Source organism: Pituophis catenifer, unplaced genomic scaffold (assembly GCF_029215685.1).
Source record: "Pituophis catenifer annectens isolate HBS135680 unplaced genomic scaffold, rPitCat1.0.hap2 SCAF_1, whole genome shotgun sequence".
NCBI classification, from domain to species: Eukaryota; Metazoa; Chordata; class Lepidosauria; order Squamata; family Colubridae; genus Pituophis; species Pituophis catenifer.
This window is the reverse complement of record NW_027256881.1, coordinates 8,141,665-8,162,111: the sequence shown is the minus strand read 5'-3', so window position 1 is coordinate 8,162,111 and position 20,447 is coordinate 8,141,665. Positions and strand designations below refer to the sequence as shown.

General features: G+C 42.5%; 1 protein-coding gene across 1 annotated transcript in view; it reads right to left on the bottom strand.

Moving 5' to 3' along the window:
- The window catches only part of SGSM2 (small G protein signaling modulator 2), a 116,514-nt gene that overhangs the window by 44,923 nt on the left and 51,144 nt on the right, over window positions 1-20,447 (bottom strand). The window contains exons 3-10 of the mRNA XM_070945499.1: window positions 18,719-18,880; window positions 14,383-14,450; window positions 11,810-11,955; window positions 8,781-8,915; window positions 6,495-6,619; window positions 5,499-5,566; window positions 4,363-4,526; window positions 2,661-2,796 (exon numbers count right to left, since the gene is read on the bottom strand). Of these exons, the coding sequence (XP_070801600.1) occupies window positions 2,661-2,796; window positions 4,363-4,526; window positions 5,499-5,566; window positions 6,495-6,619; window positions 8,781-8,915; window positions 11,810-11,955; window positions 14,383-14,450; window positions 18,719-18,880 (1,004 nt within the window). The remainder of the gene's footprint in view (window positions 1-2,660; window positions 2,797-4,362; window positions 4,527-5,498; window positions 5,567-6,494; window positions 6,620-8,780; window positions 8,916-11,809; window positions 11,956-14,382; window positions 14,451-18,718; window positions 18,881-20,447) is intronic.

Here is a 20,447-nt window from a genome sequence, read left to right as displayed (position 1 = left end):
GTTTTAACCTAGTTTAACATGTTACACAATGCAGTTAATGTTTTTCACCCATTTTCCACTTTCCTTCTGGAGCAAAAGACAGCATGAAAGGCTGTGCTTATTTCTCTTTATCTTTACAATTTACGATCTGTCACTTAGAGACTGTTCGAAGTTCGGTTGACCTCCCAAAAGGAACTTGTGGTAAGACAGGCAGCCAATAAGTTTGATAAAACAAATAAACTTACTATCTACTGTAGTTTCCTAGTTACCATATCCAGACTATGCCCATTTTGGGCTCTTAGCAACAGGCCCACATTTATGGCCATTTGCAAAACTCCAGAGTCATAGGTTCACGATTTACAGCATTTTTGCCAGAAAACAGTGTTTACATCCAGTTTCTGGCAAAAACAGACCCGTACTGCACAGTGGGTTCACATAATTTCTTGGCAGTACCACTTTCACTTAACAACCACTGTAAAAAAGTGGTTGTAAAACCGGGTCTGGTTATATAGTGACCCGCTTTACAGCTGTCATGACTTATGACTATAATTGCGGGACTCAATTACAATCATAAGGACTACCTGCATAACAATCCAATGAAGTAGTTTAGGCTGAAAAACTCTAGAATTCCAATCACTGAGAATGGATCAACTAGAATGGATCTGAAATAGATTCTTCTGATCCATCTGGAGTTGCATACTCCAGAAAACATAAAAGGCATAAAAATGTCCTCCAAGCTTCTGAGAATTATGTCACCTGTCTGGCCTGCAAGGTAAAGTAAAACTCACCTAGCTGATTCTGATGTGATAGCAAAAAAACAAACAAAAAAAAAAAAAACCCACGTAATTCAGTTCAAGAAGAATAAATTATACAACTCCCAATGTTATGCGTTTCTTCTTGGAGTATGAGATATGAGAAGAAAACTAGAGGCTTGGCTGCCCTTTCATTTATTTTTGCTGGATCATTCAAACAGACAAATTTGATGTTAATCCTAATTTTGGTTAATCAAAGCAACATCCACAATATAGTTTATAAAGCTGTTTTATATCCCAGAACTTAATTATGGGTTAGCAACAGGAGTGGGAAAATATTGGTCCCACCAAAAGTGCCAGAGTTAATTCTCACAAGATTGTAGGTTTCCCATTCGGGTTTAGCAACCTCAACATCAAAACTGCAACAATCGTATGTCATTTCCCACAAAAGAATTGGGTTATGACAACCTACAGGAAATTTACTTCTGCTCCTGTTCTGGGAACGTTGAAATCCTGACTATAAACTGCCCGAGATTGCAGAATAGAAGTTCTGGCTGTCACCGTAGATCTGAGGTTATTGAGAGATTGAATTTCCCCATCTCCCACCGTGTACATCATACTAAAAGGATTATATTATACAGGTAAGTCCTCAACTTTCAACAGTTTGTTTAGTGACTTTTAGTGTCAAAGTTTCAACAGCACTGAAAAAAGTGACTTATGGGAGTTTTTCACACTGATAACCATTCCAGCATTCCCCAACTTGCGAATTATCACCCCAAATTGCTGGGAGTCAGGTGGCAAAACTATAACAAATTATTACAAATTATTATTACTCTAAGATTCTGAAGTTACTGTTGATTTTAAAGTTACTTCAAAAGAAAAAGAAAAAAAGAAAAAAAAGAGAGTCCTCAACTCACAACCATTCGTTTAGTGACTGTTCAACGTTAAAATGGGACTGAAAAAGTGTCTTATGACTGTTTTTTACACTTACGACTATTGCAGCATCCTCCCAGGGTCATGTGATCAAAATTTAGATACAGGAAGTCCTCGACTTGCAACGATTCATTTAGTGACCATTCGATATTACAACAGCACTGAAAAAAGTCACTTATGACCATTTTTCAAACTTACAACCGTTGCAGCATCCCCCATGGTCATGCAGTCACAATTCGGGTACTTGGCAACTGGTTCATATTTAGGACCACTGCTGTGTCCTGGGGTCCTGTGATCACAATTTGACAAGCAAAATCAATGGGAAAATTAGGTAAAGGTTCCCCTCGCACATATGTGCAAGTCGTTCCCGATTCTAGGGGGTGGTGCTAATCTCCGTTTCAAAGCTGAAGAGCCAGTGCTGTCCGAAGACGTCTCCGTGGTCATGTGGCCGGCATGACTAAATGCCAAAGGCTCATGGAACGCTGTTACCTTCCCACCAAATGTGGTCCCTATTTTTCTACTTGCATTTTTTACATGCTTTCAAACTGCTAGGTTGGCAGAAGCTGGGACAAGTAACAGGAGCTCACCCCATTATGTGGCACTAGGGATTTGAACTGCTGAACTGCCGACCTTTTGATTGACAAGCTCAGTGTTTTAGCCACTGAGCCACCACATCCCTTTTTAAAATTAGATTTTTCGGAAACTTCACAATTAGATTTGAAAATTAGATTCACTTAATAACCGTATTATTAACTTAACCACTACAGTGATTCACTTAACAATTGTGGCAAGAAAGATTGTAACATGGGGCAAAACTAACTTAATAACTGTCTCACTTTGCCACAAAAATGTTGGGCTCAATTGTGGTTGTAAGTCGAGGATTACCTGAAATTCCTTTTAAGAATTTGGATAAAATGCCAGGATTTCAAATGCCTCAATTTCTGCACGTTGCCTTTCTCACACAATCTGTGAAACCAGAAGAGTAGAAATCCTTACTGTTCTCGTGTCTGTGGCCTGGGTAAATAATCCTGAAGACATAATCAGTAGCCGTCTCCATGACTGATGGCATTTCTTCCATGTCCATCGACCGGTTGTGGCTGTTCCGTTTACGGAGCTTTGGAAAAACTTTGCCCTGCAAGACAAGGTGGTATGAGATGAGGTTGAAGCTGCCATACCTAAAGGTGAAGCAGGCAGGTAAGCAGAGAGGACCAAAACCCAGGAATGTTATCTAAAACAGAGGTCTCCAACCTTGGTAACTTTAAGATTTGTGGACTTCAACTCCCAGCTTTGTTGGCTGAGGAATTCTGGGAGTTGAAGTCCACAAGTCTTAATGTTACCAAGATTGGAGACCCCTGATCTAAAAGATGTCTTGGGGAGATTGTTAAGAAGGAGCCAAGTTGTTAAGGAAACAATTGCTACTTGAACCAGATAAGACCTTGGGTCTGAACACATGGGAAACCCCTCCCCAAGCCCCATCAAAAGGTACCAGACTTGAAAAACAACAAGGCAAAAGCATCTGCTAATTTTGAGAACCCACAAAGCAAGGGCTTTGGGTATCCATGGGGTCGTGAAACCCACCCACTCTTCAAGTCATCTTTGGATCCATGATGGTTTCCATCTCTCTAGGTAGTGCCTGCCAGCCTAGCTGAGAAGGCCATGGGTAAGTGTGGATGAGTTTGTGGGTACTTGTGAGAAAGAGCAAATGTACATTGCAGCCAGTAAAGTTACTTTAAATTCACTGGGTCTCCATGTGCTCCAAAGAACTGCTTGTGCCTCAATGTTCACTTGGAAATTATTTGAGTGTATATAGAAGACGAGACAGAGCCTCTTGGAGAGGTAGAGTCAAGAGAGGAATCAGCCTGGAGTCATTACATTCCCAACAAGCAATCTAAATCCGAACCCCTTCTTGAATTCTGTTAATTATTATCTAGTGCTAATTTAGCACTAGTGTTAGTTAGATTCCTTTGTATTGATATGAGTAATAAATCAGCTTAACTGGAACTTAACATGTGATTCTGATGCTTCACACGTGACAGTGCAGCTGTTGACCAGGGGTTTGAGTATGTGAGTGAGTAAGTGACTGTAAGCTAAACCACCAAGTGTCTGTAATAGTAGGGCATTTGTAAAAAGGCCAAAAGAGGCCAAACTGGAGGACAGGCTGTGATGGAGAACATTTACTGTACTTGAAGTTCCCCACTTAGGATGTTAAGATTTGAGAGGGAACCCCCAGTCTAAAAGATTAGCAGTCAATTCAGAGCAGATAAAAGTAAGGGGATTAGGAGACAGGAGAAGTCAACAAGTGATGGATTCCAATTTAGGGAGAAGCCAGGAATCCACTAATCAACAGTTCACTTAATACCTTCTGCAGGGATGAAATCACCTCCATGTGCCATTTCCAGATTTCAAGTTTTGGAATTTCTAATGTCATCACCCGAGTCAATTAGGAAGGGAATCATTAAGTTGCTCTAGAACAGGGGTGTCCAACCTTAATAACTTTAAGATCTCTGGACCAACTCCCAGAATTCTCCAGCCAGCCATGAAGTCCATAGGTCCACAGTCTTAAAGATGCCAAGGTTGGACACCCCTACTCTAGAACTTGATACCCTAACAAGGACTACCTGTAAATTAGAGGTAGTAGAATGTTAGAGAAGGCTGAAACAGAGCAATGATTCTACAGAGTTGGAGTCTCTAGCCTTACCTTTCCCTGTTGGGACCACAATGGAGGCTCCAGCTGTCCACGGGGCAGGAGGCCATTCTCAAGGCAAGAAAGGAAGGCCAGGAGATGTCCACCAGGTGGAAAATGGAGGGGGGGCCTCTGGATACCATCCTGGCTCACCAGCACCAAAGTCCCACCTTGATCAGCTGCAGGGATAAAATATTCCTTGCTATTGGTTTCTTTAAAAACCACAGCAACAAAAGGCAGTATAGAATTGCAGTCCTAAAACACAACCCCTTGTTGAAGTTAAGCAGGACCAAAAGTGCATGACAAAGAAATTACTTAGGAATACCTTGCACATCAATTTCATAGAATGATAGAATCATAGGCCTGGTAGAGACCTTGGAGGATTTCCAGTCTAATCCCCACCCAAGGAGACCTTATACCATTTCTAGTGACAGATGGCAGTCTAGTCTCTTCTTGAAAGCCTCCAGTGATGAAGCTCCCACAATTTCTGAAGGCAAGCTGTTCCATTGGTTGATTGCTCTCACTGTCAGAAAATTTCTCCTTATTTCTAGGCTGAATCTCTCCTTAATCAGCTTCCATTCTTTATTCCTTGTCTGGCCTTCAGGTAAGTTGTCCCCCTTCTCTCTATGACTGCCCCTCAAATATTGGAAGACTGCTATCATGTCTCCCCGGTCCTTCTCTTCGCTAGACTAGCCATGCCTATGTAACCATTCTTCATATATTTTAGCCTCCACTCCCCTAAGTAAGCAGACAATTTATTCTGTATAGAGGCAGGGGAGAGTGAGCTGCAGTGATAAACTTGCAGCCTATGAAAAATATATCCGACCCTCCCCTCCACTAGATCCTCATTTGGAGTGGCATTTTGTTTCAGCAATTATTAGCTTCTCTTATTTAACATATTAATCATCAAATTTTCTGGATGCCTTCAACAAAGTTCTCCAGCCACTTCAAATTCCTTCTCTGACAGCACTCAAGTAAAGTTGACGCATACAAAGTTAAAGCATGAAATTGGTTCAATTCACTAACAAACTAACGTGATTACTGATTTCAAGACAGATTTCATCAGTTATGTCAACTCTGAGAAAAGATGCTCTCTTAAATCACTGCTAGCTTGTTGTAGGTATTCAAACCCATCAAAAATCTAGACTTACGTTGTTGGTGACAGTGGATGCAGACAATTTGGCTGAACGGTACAATCAAGGCGTAATCCCAGTAGATGCTGAAAACGAGATGATAATAATGACACCAAAGTGCGACAATGGTTGAAAAGAGAAGGGTGGACTTCCCTTCCCTTCAGGGGTTTAAACAGAGACAAGGCAACCATCTATCAAGAAAGCTGTAATTTGGATTCTTGCATAGAAAACTGGACTTTAAGGTACTAAACGACACCATTGGACCCTGGAATCATATTCAATGACAACAACTATTTATTTATTTATTTATTTATTTATTTATTTATTTATTTATTTATTTATTTAAATTTGTATACCACCCTTCTCCCTGAGGACTCAGGGCGGTGAACAGCCAAGTAAAAGCATAAACTACAAACATTAAACTATGAAGGTGGCCCTTAATCCATCTAGTCATTGCAGTGCAGCATTGTTTATATTACACCCAGTCATAATGTATCCAAGAAGTCTTACAACACAATGAGTTTTAACATATGGCAGTTATTATTTGATAAAATTCTTGAAATCTGTGTGACCTGTAACTTGTATTTGTATCACCACTTCCTGCTTCCCTGGCATCATCCTACTATAAATCCTAAAACAGTCTAGTCCTGTTAGTTGGACTTCAACTCCCAGAATTCCCCAGCTGGGGAATTGAAGTCCAAACTTCTTAAAGATACCAAGGCTGAGAAACATTTGCATCCAACGAACCAAGCCGCACCTTGCAAAAGTTTGTGGCTTTGAATAAAATTTGTGAATGAGAAACAGATTCTAGCAGACTCCTGGTTTTTTGTTTTGTTTTTTGCTACCATAGATTAACACAGCTTTCTTCCTACACTGTTGTTCTTGAGCAAGTTAGAATTTAATGAGGATACTTTGCTGAAAATACTTTGGAATTTGCTAGGAGCACATCTGTGTGTCTTTTTCCTTGCTACCTTTAATCTTTTGCTTAATCTTTCACTGCAAGCAAACCCTTACCTTTTCTCCAGTTCTGAATCCCCCAGATTCCCATTCATGAGCTGATTTGGTGTCCATTTCAGAGTTAAAGAATCAGAAGACTGATGAAGCGATAGATATCCAGGAATGGCCTCCATGTCGTCTTTCTGTTCCATACGTGAACCCCAAAAGTGATAAGAAAAAACAAGACAGAAATATCGGACATTTGTTGAAGGTCAGGTAGTCCTTGACTTACGAGCACAATGGGACCCAAAATTTCAGTGGCTGAGCAAGACAGATGTTACATGAATTTTGCCCCATTTTATGACTTTTCTTGCCGCAGTTGGTAAGTGAATCATTGCAGTTGTTAAGTTAATAACACAGGCTTTAAAAAATTATTTTATTGATTTTCTATTCAATACATTGCTTAGTGCTTAATAAACATCGTGTTGTCTGGGTATTTAATTTACTTAACAATACAAATTACATTCTTAATCTCCACCCCTTTTTTCTAGCCATTAGTAAAATAAACCACCTCTGTCCAAAATGTGGACTTTGCTGTCTTCAAAAGAGTGGCTTTTTTCTTTTTAACTCTCTAAAAGGATGCAAATGACCAGCTGTCTGCAAGGAATATACAGTAAATCCTTCCATTCCCTACCATCCAGCCAAGAGCTGAAGAAGCTTCTTGTATGAGAAGCGAAACGTCTTCAAAGAAAAACAAGAAAGTCCAGTTTCCTCTTGAAAAAGCAGCTTTGGGACAACCATGACCTGGATGATTGAGAATCTCCATAGACATTGGTATAGGTAATCCTCAATTTATCATCACTTGAAGTTATGACAGCACTGGAAAAAATGACTTAAGCGTAGACCTATTGACTGTTGCAGAGTTCCTGCAGTCCTGTGATTATGATCTGGGTCCTTGGCGCTCACATTTATGACTGTTGTGATGTCCTAGGACAGTGATGGCTAACCTTTTTGCCATTGCGTGCCAGGAGGGGTGGGTGGGGGAGGGTCGCGCGTGCACGTGCCCACGCGCATGCGTGCGCAACCCCCTCCCCCCCACTCCTGGCACATGATGGCCTGGTAGGCCCGTTTTTCTTTCTTACCTGGTTCCAAATCCTCTCTGTGTATCTGGGAATGGCGAAAACAGCCTTTCCCACTCCCTTGGAGGCCCTACGGAGGCTGAAAGGGCCCATTTCCCGACTCCCGGTGGGACAGGAAGTGACATTTTTTGCTGTCCCCAGCCTCCAGAACCTCTCTAGGAGTCTCTAGGAGCCTCTCTAGGAGTCTCTAAGAGCCTCTCTAGGAGTCTCTGGAGGCTGGGGACAGGAAAAAACGTCACTTCCTGTCCCACCAGGAGTCGGGAAATGGGCCCTTTCAGCCTCCGTAGGGCCTCCAAGGGAGTGGGAAAGGCTGTTTTCGCCCTTCCCAGATACACAGAGAGGATCTGGAGCCAGGTAAGAAAGAAAAACGGGCCTTCCCCACCCCACCCCCAGGCCCTCCAGAGGCAGGAAACAGCCTGTTTCCCTACTTCTGGTGGGCCCAGAAGGCCTGAAAATCAGCTGGCCAGCGCGTGCATGCGCCCCAGAGCTGAGCTGGCATGCCCACTAATATGGCTCCGCGTGCCACCTGTGGCATGCGTGCCATAGGTTCGCCATCACGGTCCTAGGATAATGTGATTGTCATTTGCAACCTTCCCAGATGGCTTCTGACAAGTAAAGTCAAGGGGAAGCTAGCAAGGAAGTTGCAAATTGCATTCATATGATACATCGCTTAATGACTGCAGTGATTCGCTTAACGACTGCAGCAAAAAAATATGTAAAATTGGGTGCAGTCACGACAGCTCACTTAACAACCATACTATCAAATTTTCTGATCCCAACTGTGGTTGTAAGTCAAGGATTACTGGTATATGACCTACTGTACAGGTAGTCCTCAACTTACAACAGTTTGTTTAATGACCGTTCAACGTTACAATGGCCTTGAAAAAAGTGACTTATGATCATTTTTCACACGACCGTTGCAGCACCCCCATGGTTACGTGATCAAAATTCAGACGTTTAGTGACTGACTCACATTTATGAAGGCTGCAGTGTCCTGGGGTCTTGTGATCCCCTTTTGTGACCTTCTGACAAGCAAAGTCAATGGGGAAGCCAGATTCGTTTAACAACCATGTTACTAATGTAAACAACTGCAGTGAGTCACTTAACAACTGTGGCACTAGGTCATAAAATGGGCCAAAATTCATTTAAGAACTGTCTCATTTAACAACAGTTCAATTGTGGTCGTAAGGTGAGGACTACCTCTACTCTGTCTCTAAGCACTTACCGGCTGAACCAGCACATTGTTCTTCCCATACAATAAATGTGTCCGCGAGTTCTGGTGCAACGACTCCACATAATCTCTGGCCGAAGCTGCAAAGCGATCTTCTGACGTGCTTCCACTTGACTGACGCTTCCTGATCTGAGGCACAAAAGAATCCAACACTGACAAACAAGAAAAAGCTCCAAGGACAACTTTGCAAGCTACTCACAATTCAGCTAACGTCCACCAAGGCTTCTATTACTGCAATTTCTTTTTTTTAAAAATTAAATTGAATTTGTTTGTCCTCTCCATTCCTGGCCTCCACAAAAGATTTTGGTTTCCTTATCATCAATCAACTGATTATTTCCTGAATTGTCCCCATCCACTCCAAATATGTTGCACAAACAATTCAATTTCTAACATAAAGCCTGTCCGTCTGTCTGTCTGTCTATCTGTAATACTATGTTTTCTGATAATTCTTTCTTTCTTTCTTTCTTTCTTTCTTTCTTTCTTTCTTTCTTTCTTTCTTTCTTTCTTTCTTTCTTTTTTATTGGCCAACTGTTATTGGGCACACAAGGAATTTGTCTTTGGTGTATATGCTCTCAGTGTACATAAGGAAAATAAAATACATTCATCAAGAATAAAAAGATACAACAGTTAGTGATAGTCAAGGTTACTAATAAGCTATCAAATCGTTCTAGGAAACAAATAAAAACAATATAAATTGAAAGATACATGAAACCTGGTTATGGTAATAAGTGGGAAGAGATAGATACTATTAAGGAAGAGAATAATAATAATAATAATAATAGTAATACAGTTAGTAAATTATTTGACAGTGTTATGGGAATTAGTTGTTAAGCAGAGTAATGGCATTCAGGAAAAAACTGTTCTTGTGTCTAGTTGTTCTGGTGTGCAGTGCTCTATAGCGTCATTTTGAGGGTAGAAGTTGAAACAATTTATGTCCAGGATGTGAGGGGTCTATAGATATTTTCACAGCCCTCTTTTTGACTCGTGCAGTATACAGGTCCTCAATGGAAGGCAGGTTGGTAGCCATTGTTTTTTCTGGAGTTCTAATTATCCTCTGAAGTCTGTGTCTGTCTTGTTGGGTTGCAGAACCAAACCAGACAGTTATAGAGGGACAGATGACAGACTCAATAATTCCTCTGTAGAACTGGATCAGCAGCTCTTTGGGCAGTTTGAACAGGCAATTTACAGCAGGTGCAATAACCTAGATCGGGAATGTCCAAACTTGGCAATTTTAAGACTTTTAGACTTCAACTCCCCAAATTCCCCAGTCAGTCAGCTCCCATGCTGGCTGGAGAATTCTGGGAATTGAAGTCCACAAGTCTTAAAGTTGCCAAGGTTGGATACTCCTGGCCTAGATGATCTTGGCTGATCTAAAAAAGCAAAGCAGGATTGATGGGGAAGCTGGAAAACACTGGGAACCATAGGTGTGTTCTTTTTAACTGTAGTTATGGAAAAGAATGAAAGGTGCATTGGGGTGTGACCAGAAAATGGGACATCCATGAGGAGGATAAAAAAGACCAGATGTCAATTGTTGTAATATAGTCCGAGTCTTTTTATGTTTTTGACACTCCATACATGTGCAAAGGGGCAGGGTTTAGGTCACACAGCCATGACTACCATGCTGCTTGTTATGATCCTCCATGTTGGACATCACTGGATGCAAATACTTCTTCATATTTGCCACTGGATAAAAGTAAGTAAGTCAGGAGGTGTCTACACCAGAAGAAGGTCATGGCTAAACTATTGTTGCCAAGATGTCACCACTGAGTTGAGGTCAACTCAAGAAAGTTTTTATGTTTCTCAACGAGAAAGAGATGTATAACATACTACTAAAATTGTGATTCCTGTAACCTCGAACTGGGTGAAATGGTGCATCACTGAGTATCATTTTTTTGAACCAAGATATCCTCAAATGTGCTAATTTACAGAATAGGTCCAAATTCTGGAACCTATGACTCCCATGGATTGGAATTTGGCAAATTTTATAAAACAATTTATGACATAAACTTTACGTCAGGATTCCAAGTAGCAGCCTGTGGCAACCCTGAAGAGGTTCAAAGATGGCTCCAGGGCTGACACATTATCATAAAGGTGATTATGATGTAATATGGAATGTCATAAAACACTTCCTGTGCTGACGTTTAGCTACGCTATATAGTTCAACAGGGGTTATTTTCAAGGCAGATACATCTCTCTCGTTATCTCAACTTTTTGAGTGAAGGCAGTATATGAGAAGCTGTGTTGAAGGAACTGAGGAACCCGGTAAGGAAATATCTCAGAATTTATGACATAATGGGACACAGGTTGTCTAGTATGAACTATATGCCTTGCTCTACAGCAGGAGTGTCAAACTTGATTTCATTGAGGGTCACATCAGGGTTGTGTTTGACCACAGGGAGATGGAGTTGGCGTGGCCAGGGGTGTGTGGCCAGTTCAAAGTCACTCTTTGAGTGGGGGTGCCTGTGGTGGCCTGAGCGCTCTGCCAGCAAAAACGGGCTCCCAAGCTCTGTTTTTGGCTGCGACAGCCTCCTGCAACCCTCTGCCAGCAAAAACAGAGCTTGGGGGGGCATATGTGGCCCTCGCAACCTCTGTTTTCAGCTGTGACAGCCTCCTACAACCCTCTGCCAGCAAAAACGAAACTTGGGGGGGGCATGCAAACCCCCTCCCCAGAGGCTTTCCTCGAGCCTCTGGGAGGGCAAAAACTGCCTCCCCAGGCTCTGGAGGCCCTCTGGTGGAGGCCAGAAACGGGCTCATTTCCAGCCTTCCTGATCTTCCGGTAGGCCCGTTTTTTGCCCTCCCTGAGCCTCCGCACATGCCCTGCACTTACCTGCATCCAAAATGGGCCGTGAGGGGACTCCTGGCCAGCCAGGAGTAGGATTTGGGGGTTCTCCCAACTGCACAGAATTTTAGCTAGAGGTTCTCCTGAACCCCTGCAAACCCCCAGCAGCCCACCCCTGCTAAGTATTCCGAAATTACTTTTAAAAAAGACTTGAGGGATATTAAAGGAGAAAGAAATCACCTACTCCTAGGGCTGGCCGTTTAGAAGGAGAGTCTTGACGATTATGGGTTCCATGAATCCGATGCCTCTGGACCAATTCGTCTGCTGAGGGGTCTGTCCAGAAGTGGTCAGCCGTTTTCAGCTTTGTGTAATCCAGAGCACAAGGCCCAACTGAAAGCCAGACAGAGAAAATGGAAAATGGAGTCACATGCTTCTCTTCCTCCCCAAAAGGCCTTAACAATTGAAGTTGGCTGACCAATCCTCAAGTAAACATTCGTTCGTTTAAACCAGTGTTTCTCAACCATGGCAGTTAAGGACTTTAAATTCCAGAATTCTGGCCCGGGAATTCTAAGAGTTGAAGTGCGTACATCTTAAAGTTGCTAAGACTGTGTTGTGGCCCACCAACAGCCAACAGAGCTGGCAGCAGATTCAGACAGTGAGGAGGTTGGGGAGGAATGTGGGCCAGTTCTGGAGTCTGGGGAAGGCTCAGACGAGGGCTCTGCATCGGAGACAGAGAGGGGGCCAAGGCCATCTGGTAGTTTTTTGCTGCCTCCAGAGTCTCCACAGTCTGACATCAGTGAGGCAGAAGAACAGCAGGAGCCTGTTCCCAGTGTGCGCATGCGCAGAGCTGCCAGAAGACAGGAACAATTAAGAAAACGGGGTTGACTTGGGATTAAGGCATGGAGATGATTGGCCCTTCCCATAAGACATAAAAGAGAAGCAAACGGGACGTGAGCTTTTTTCAGGAAGTTCATCTGGTCAGTAAAAGCTTTGGAAAAGTTCTGTTTGACTCTGTGCTAAGTTTGGTCTTGCCCTGCGTGTGGCAATTAGTTCTCTGGCAGCATTCCAAGGGAGATAAGGTGGGTGTTTGTAAACACTTCCCTGAAAGACTGAGAAGCCTTTCGGACTGGGAATGACAATAATTCAAAGCCCTATGAATTAAAGAGGTTTGGCAGGACTAAGATAGTGTTGTATACTTTCTAAGGAAGCCTAGGTCAGAACAGACGGAGAGATGCTGATTTAAATGATAAATAGATTTTGTCTCCCTCCCGAGTTGGAAGGTCAAGTTGGCCCTGTCATTAGATCAAAGAAGAAGTTTCAATACTAGATCTGGAAATTTCAGCAAAATATTTGGTGGTCAGGCCTGTGTCTCTTACAGCAGTCACTTTGTTTCAAAAATGAACTGCTTGTGTATCTGGAAGAATCTCCCCCCCCCCCCAATCTTGGTCCCTACTAGATCAATCCTGAATCCTGCCAACAACAAAATGCCCCCCCATCTTTTCAAATAAAAATATTGATTGAACACTAGCTATGAATTTGTTCAGCAGCAGGATAGTAAAAGCGGTGAACAGCTGGGAAGCGAGGCATACATAAAAACTACAAAATGTCTGAAATTCTATACTAGCTGATTTTATCTCCCCCTGGGCATGATGCTGGGGGAAAGCTGGCTGATTTTCAAGTCACAGGTCTATAATTCAACCCCGGATTCTGCCAATCATCCTCCAAGTCTTGAAACTAGGCTCTACTTAGTGGAGTGATGCATTTAGGTTCAAACCCAAATGCTGAAAACAATAGACATTGATCGTCTGTTTTTTCTAAATGTCAAATCCAGATGTTTCTCTGATCTGTCCCGAAGGATACGTGAAGCACCCAAGTTCTGGGGGAGGAAAAGAGGACGATGAAACTGTAGCCGGTAGTTTAAATGTGTAATACAATGTATAGGTAGTCCTTGACTTACGACTACAGTAGGGATTGGAATTTCTAACTGCTAAAATGATTTTTAAGAGTTGCCCAATTTTACAAACTTTGTTGCCACAATTGTTAAGGGATTCCTATAGTTGTTAGGTGAATTCAGATTTTCCCATTGACTTTGCTTGTCAGAAGCCAGCTGGGATAGTTGCAAATATAAATCACATGACTCCTGGACACCACAATCATTGTGAATATATGCCAGTTGCCAAGCACCTACACTCTGGTCACGTGACCATAGGAACACTACAATAGTCATAAGTATGAAGATTGGTCATAAGTAACTTTTTTTCAGCGCTATTGTAATTTCAAACAGTTGCTAAACGAATGGTTGTAAGTCAAGGACTACCTGTAATGTAACAATTAATGTGTTGGACTTGGTTTGGAGAGATTCATGTTCAAATCCCATCCAACCACAAAGCTCACTGGGTGACTCTGGGCCAATTAAAATACCTTGAAGTCCAATCTAACAGATCTGTGTTGGAGATAAAATTTGCAAGGACCTCTACGAAAACTTTGGATTTCCGGGAAAAAGTGTATGAAAATGGTGAATGAATACAGTGAATGAATATAGGAGTCTAAATCCTTCTCTTGAACAGTTCCATTTTATATTCTCCAAAAGCTTTCTAATATCTTTTATTCTGAAACTTTCACAATCTTACAAAATAGTTTAAGGGACTCTTAGAAATGTTAGCTTAACCATACCAATTGACAAACACAAATTCCTTTGGTGCAACTCTATTATATTTGGGATTCACATTTTAATTTTTGCAAACAACTTTGGAAAACAACATGGGGAACCAAGTTCTTCAAAATTGCATAGAATTAACATTTAGGAAAGATACTTACCTAGAAGACAGGCCAAGATGGGTCCAAATACTGGATCTGCCAATAATGCCTCTCTTTCATAATATTTGCTAGAAGAAACCAATCCCCACAATCAATTCAAACAAAGAAAAGAAAAATGTGAACACAATATATTTTGTAGAGGTAATATTTTAAGGCAAAATTTTGAATGGAACAGAAGTTAAAATGACCATAATTCTGGCTTGTTCCCTCTTTTATTTTATTTCCCATGTGCATGTGTGTGAAAAGGAACATCTGGAAATGTTGTGGCAAGGGGAACATCTGGAAAGGTTCAATAGGAAATCAAAACCTCTTCAACCTACATGCTCACTTAAGTTTAGATGCAGTCAAAGTTTTCCTCTTATGAGGATCCTTTTCTCTATTTTTACACCTGATGATCAACTGCCATCAAAAATTGAACTCAGCTTTCTAAGCAGACTTTGGGATAAAAGATCAAAAGATGTGGAGAGACCTGACTCTAGAATCACCAAGAGTGGGACAGGACTGAATGGATAACATCATCATATCATAAAAATGTTGCTTAGTGATATATGCAGGTCTTCAATCTTCTTCTAAATCTAAAGTTTCTAAACCAGCGTTTTAAATCTCAGCAACTTGAAAAAGGTCTTCAACTCCCAGAATTCCCCCCTTACAGATGCTGCTTTGAACTCCGGTATAAATGCAATAAAAAAGTACAACAGAAAATAAATAAAATAGTAGCTAAGGGGATAGCAAACCACTGAGGCTAAAGGAATCAAAGGGATGGAAAGAGCTATTCCTTAACCACAGAGCAAGTGGTGGGAACATCTTGAGTCTGTGAAAAGCTTCAGCTGATGACAAGAGGATAACAGAATAACAGAGCTGGGAAGGACCTTGGAGATCTTGTAGTCCAACACCCTGGTCCCTAACAGAATACCTAACAGAATATCAGGGGGGTCAAACTTGATTTCATTGAGGGCCGCATCAGGCTTGTGTTTGACCTCAGAGGGGTGGGACAGGAGGGGCATGGCCAGCTCGACGTCACTACTGTTGGGGGGGGGGGCTGTAGTGGCCCCAGCGCTCTGCCAGCGAAAACAGGTTCCCAAGCTCCATTTTCAGCTGCCACGGCCTCCCACAACCCTCTGCCAGCGAAAACAGAGCTCAGGATATGGCCCTCCCGAGCTCCGTTTTCACTGGCAGAGGGTTGCGGGAGACTGCGGCGGCTGAAAATGGAGCTCAGGAACCTATTTTCACTGGCAGAAGCACCACAGGCCGGTCCTTTGCTGTTTCCAGGGTGGCCCCGCGGCCCAGATCTAAGTACCCTGCGGGCTGGATCTGGCCCCTGGGCCTTGAGTTTGACACCCCTGCTCTATATCATTCCGGATAAATGGCTCTCCAATCTTTTCTTTAAAACTTCCAGTGATGGAGCACCCATAACTTCTGAACGCAAGCTGTTCTATTGGTTAATTGTTCTAACTATCAGGAGATTTCTCCTTAGGACTAGATTGGGTCTCTCCTTGACTAGTTTCCATCCATTGCTTCTTGTCCTTCCGTCAGGTGCTTTGGAGAATAGTTTGACTCCCTCTTCTTTGGGGCAGCCCCTGAGATATTGGAACACTGCTATCATGTCTCCCCTAGTCCTTCTTTTCACTAGACTAGACATTCCCAGTTCCTGCAATGGTTCTTCATATGTTTTAGCCCTTAATCATCTTTGTTGCGCGGCAGAAGTTAGATGGACAAATTTCAGCTAGACTCCCTACTTTTTTTGAACCCCTAATGTACCACTATGGCTGGCTTTATATATTAAGGTAAAGGTTCTCTTTGCACATATGTGCTGGTCATTCCCGACTCTAGGGGGCGGTGCTCATCTCTGTTTCAAAGCCGAAGAGCCAACGCTGTCCGAAGACGTCTCCGTGGTCATATGGCCAGCATGACTAAACGCCAAAGGCGCACGGAACGCTGTTACCTTCCCACCAAAGGTGGTCCCTATTTTTCTACTTGCATTTTTTACGTGCTTTCAAACTGCTAGGTTGGCAGAAGCTGGGACAAGTAACGGGAGCTCACCCCGTTATGCGGCACTACGGATTCGAACTACTGAACTGCCAACCTTTCGATCGACAAGCACAGTGTCTTAGCCACTGAGCCACCGCGTCCCCTTGGCTTCATATATAAAGCATGCCAAATGAATTCTTAGCACAACATCTCAGTCTAACCTCCAAGTCCCTAAAAAAGATGATTTCCTGTGTTCTTAGGAAGACATGCAATCTTAAAGGGGAGAAGTAGCACTGTTTCACCTATAGATGGGGCGAGAGATCCATCAGCATCTGCAATCAGGTCTGTTGAAGTGAACAATCCCACCCATTTCCAAGAAAAGACAGGAATTACCTGTTCAGGCCTCCTTAGGCAGAAATCAAACCCAGGTCCATGGGGACTGCTATGGATTGACAAAGATCCCTTCCCTCCCTTGCTATAGGTAGTCCTCACTTAACAACCAATCACTTAGGGACTTGTTCAAAGTTATGACGAATCCCTCAAAAGGTACAGGCGGTCCTCCATTTACAACAGTTCATTTAGTGACCATTCAAAGTTACAACAGCACTGAAAAAGGTGACTTACGATCGTTTTTCACGCATATGACCATTGCAGCATCCCCAAGATCAGGTGATCAAAATTCAGATGCTTGGCAACTGATTCACATTTATGACGGTTGTAGGTTTCCCGGGGTCCTGTGATCCCCTTTTGCGACTTTCTGACAAGCAAAGTCAATGGGGAAGCCAGATTCACTTAACAATGTTGTTTCTAATTTAACAACCGCAGTGATTCATTTAACAATTGTGGCAAGAAAAGTGGTAAAATGGGGCAAAATTCAATTAAATGTTTCCACTTAGCAACATAAATTTGGCTCAATTGTGGTCGTAAGTCGAGGACTACCTGTACTTATGATCCAGTTCTGGAGTTCCAACGGCTGCATGCATTATAACCCGCCGTTGTGTGATTTCATTTTGGGTAGTTGGCAACAGGCTGGCGTTTATAACTCTTGTCCCAAGGTCGTGTGACTACAATTTTTGGTGTTTTGAGCCAGTTTCTGGTGTTTACTTTCAGTTTCTGGCAAAAAACACTGACTGGATAAAGTCATTGTTTCAATGACTGCTGTGTTTGCTTAATGACCACAGTGCTGCAGAAAAGGTCATAAAATTGGGTCCAGTCACCTGGTGACCTGTTTAACAATTTGCAACCATAATTCCAGGCTCAGTTATGGTGGTAAGTCGAGGATCTCAGATTGTTTGGGGGCAATATGCTGACTCTGTAAATCGCTTAGAGAGGGTTGTAAAGTACTATGAAGTGGTATATAAGTCTGAGTGTTACTGCTATAGCAGGCTAATTCTGCCGACTGTCAGGAGTTCAATGCCTTCAATCCTGACCAGCTCAAGGTTGGCTCAGCCTCCCATCCTTCCGAGGTCAGTAAAACGAGGACCCAGGTTGTTGGGGGCAAGATACTGATTCTGTAAACCACTTAGAGAAGGCTGTAAAGCGGTATATAAGCGGTATATACCATATTTTTCGGAGTAGAAGACACACTTTTTTTCCTCCTAAAAGAGGCTGAAAATTTGGATGCACCTTATACTCCAAATGTAGGTTTTTTTGAAGCTTTTTTTCAGCCCTAACACGCTAGCGCTTTGCCTGCTCCCTCCAACTCTCAGCTATGAAGTTTATTCTCAGCCCTAAGGAGGTGCTAGCAGTGTTACACTTTGTCTCCGACTCGAAGTTTTTTTTCAGCCCTAACAAGGCGCTAGCGAGTGAAGCAATCTCCGTGGTTTGCCTGCTTTTCTCATTGCTTCTCTCCAAAGATCAGTTGTGCTTTAGAAGTTGTTTTTTATCCCCAAGCAGTAAATAAAAAACAGCAAACTAATGTGCTGAAGCTGACCAGACTAAGGACACTAGCCAGATGAATACCTGGTAGGCAGATTTCCCCCCCCCCTATTTTCCTCCCCAAAAACTAAGCTATGTCTTATACTCCGGTGCGTCTTATACTCCGAAAAATACGGTAAGTCTGAGTGCTATTGCTATTACCTGTATGTCCGATGAGTCCCAATATAGGAGGAAATTAGTCACATACTGCCTCCTAGTGAGCAATATAAGTAAAAACACCATATAGGACATAACACTCTGCAAAAATAGAGAATCTCCCCACACCACCCAAAAGCAGGATGGAAGTATGTAAAAACCTTGTACGCAGGGACATGCCCTAATGTTAACATCCACAACTCAGCGCTCTGAAAAGTGGACTGCATATACCCTCCCTTGAACAAAATGAACAACAAAAAATAATAACCCAAGCAAACCTTGGCACTCTTCTTACCTATTGTTATCCACAAGGTATTGCACAATTTTATCAAGCACCCTCTCGATCAGGGCGGTGCGCACCCAGATGTGCTTAATGGCTTGCGGGGATAAAGAAGAGGGTTTGTTGGTGGTTGAAGCTTGTCTCTTCAGGGATTCTTGGCCAGCCGGCTGGTATTTTCTGTTTTGGGGAGTAGAGAAAAAAAAGCAGAATCCACATCAAAGGTTGTATTTGCAAGATGTACAATGGCAGAGCACTGATGCCCCAGTCTCAATCACCATAAAGCTCCAATATTATTGATTTCTATTTCATTTGAATTTTTCCATGGTATTATTAACTACCTAGAACAGTGTTACTCAACCTTAGCAACTTTAAGATGTGCAGACTTCAGGAGACCATCCCACCCTAGGCATGAAAGCCAGATGGATGATTTTAAGCCAATCACCAGGAAACTATGAATTCTAGTCCCGCCCTGAGCATGAAAGCAGCTTGATTATTTTGGGCCAATCACCAGGAAAATTCTAATTCTGTCTTGGCATGAAAGCCGACTGGATGATTCTGAGCCAATCATCAGAAAACTGTGAGTTCTAGTCCCACCTAGGCATGAAAGCCGACTGGGTGACTTTGAGTGAATCACCAGGAAACTGGGAGTTCTAGTCCCGCCCTAGGCATGAAAGCCGACTGGGTGAGCTTTTAAGCCAATCATCAAGAAACCGTGAGTTCTAGTCCCACGCTAGGCGTGAAAGCCGACAGGGTGACTTTGGCTCATTCCCTCTCTCAGAGCTGAACCCATCTCACAGGGTTCTGCGTTATGCAGAAGATTGGAGGAGGATGTGTTTGGTGCCTTGAGTTATGGATAAATAATTGTAAAGGCGGAATATAAATAAATAAAACTCGTGGAATAATGTTGCATCTGCTAAATAAGACCCACTGAGCAGACTTCATTCCTGTGCGGTTAACCCCTTTGCTGGCTGAAAGTGAGCAGAGGCAATAACTTAACAAACTCTCTGCTGGTTGTTGCTGTCATGGTTTGTTTTCTTGGCTCAGGGCCATTTGGACAAACGAAAGTTCCTGGGATGCTTCGAGAGGTTTTAATATCATGATGGGAAAAGACAAAGAGGTTACTTATAAGAATTAGCCAGTTTGAAGGGGTTGGGAAAGAGGAAGGGAAGAAACTCTCTGAAACTAGCATTAAAGAGACTTTTCATAACATACAGGTAGTCCTCAGCTTACGACCACAATTGGACAAGAATTTCCATTGCTAAGCAAGATAGTTGTTAAGTGAGTCATGTCCATTTTTATGAGCCTTTTTGCCATGGTTGTTAAGTGAATCACACTATCATTAATTAAATCCATCTCCCTCCCCCCCCCCATTGGCTTTTGTTTATTGGAAACTGGCTGGAAAAGTCTCAGATGGCAATCACATGACCCCAGGATGCTGCAACTTCTTGTACATACATGTTGGTTGCCAAGAACCTCAATTTTGTCCATGCGGGTATGGAGATGCAGCGACAGTCATTAAGTGCAAGGACCAGTTGTAAATAATTTTTTTCCCCAATGCTTTTGTAACTTCAAATTGTCAAGTTTCCGAAAGATGCCCTAATTAATTCATGAGCCATAATCCAAACTTCAAAGGAAATATAGTGATTTAGATATAGTGTCAACTTGCAAAGCTTTCAAGTTGCCACAAATGGTCGCTGAACAAATGATTGTAAGTCGAGGACTACCTGTAAAGCATTTCATGACC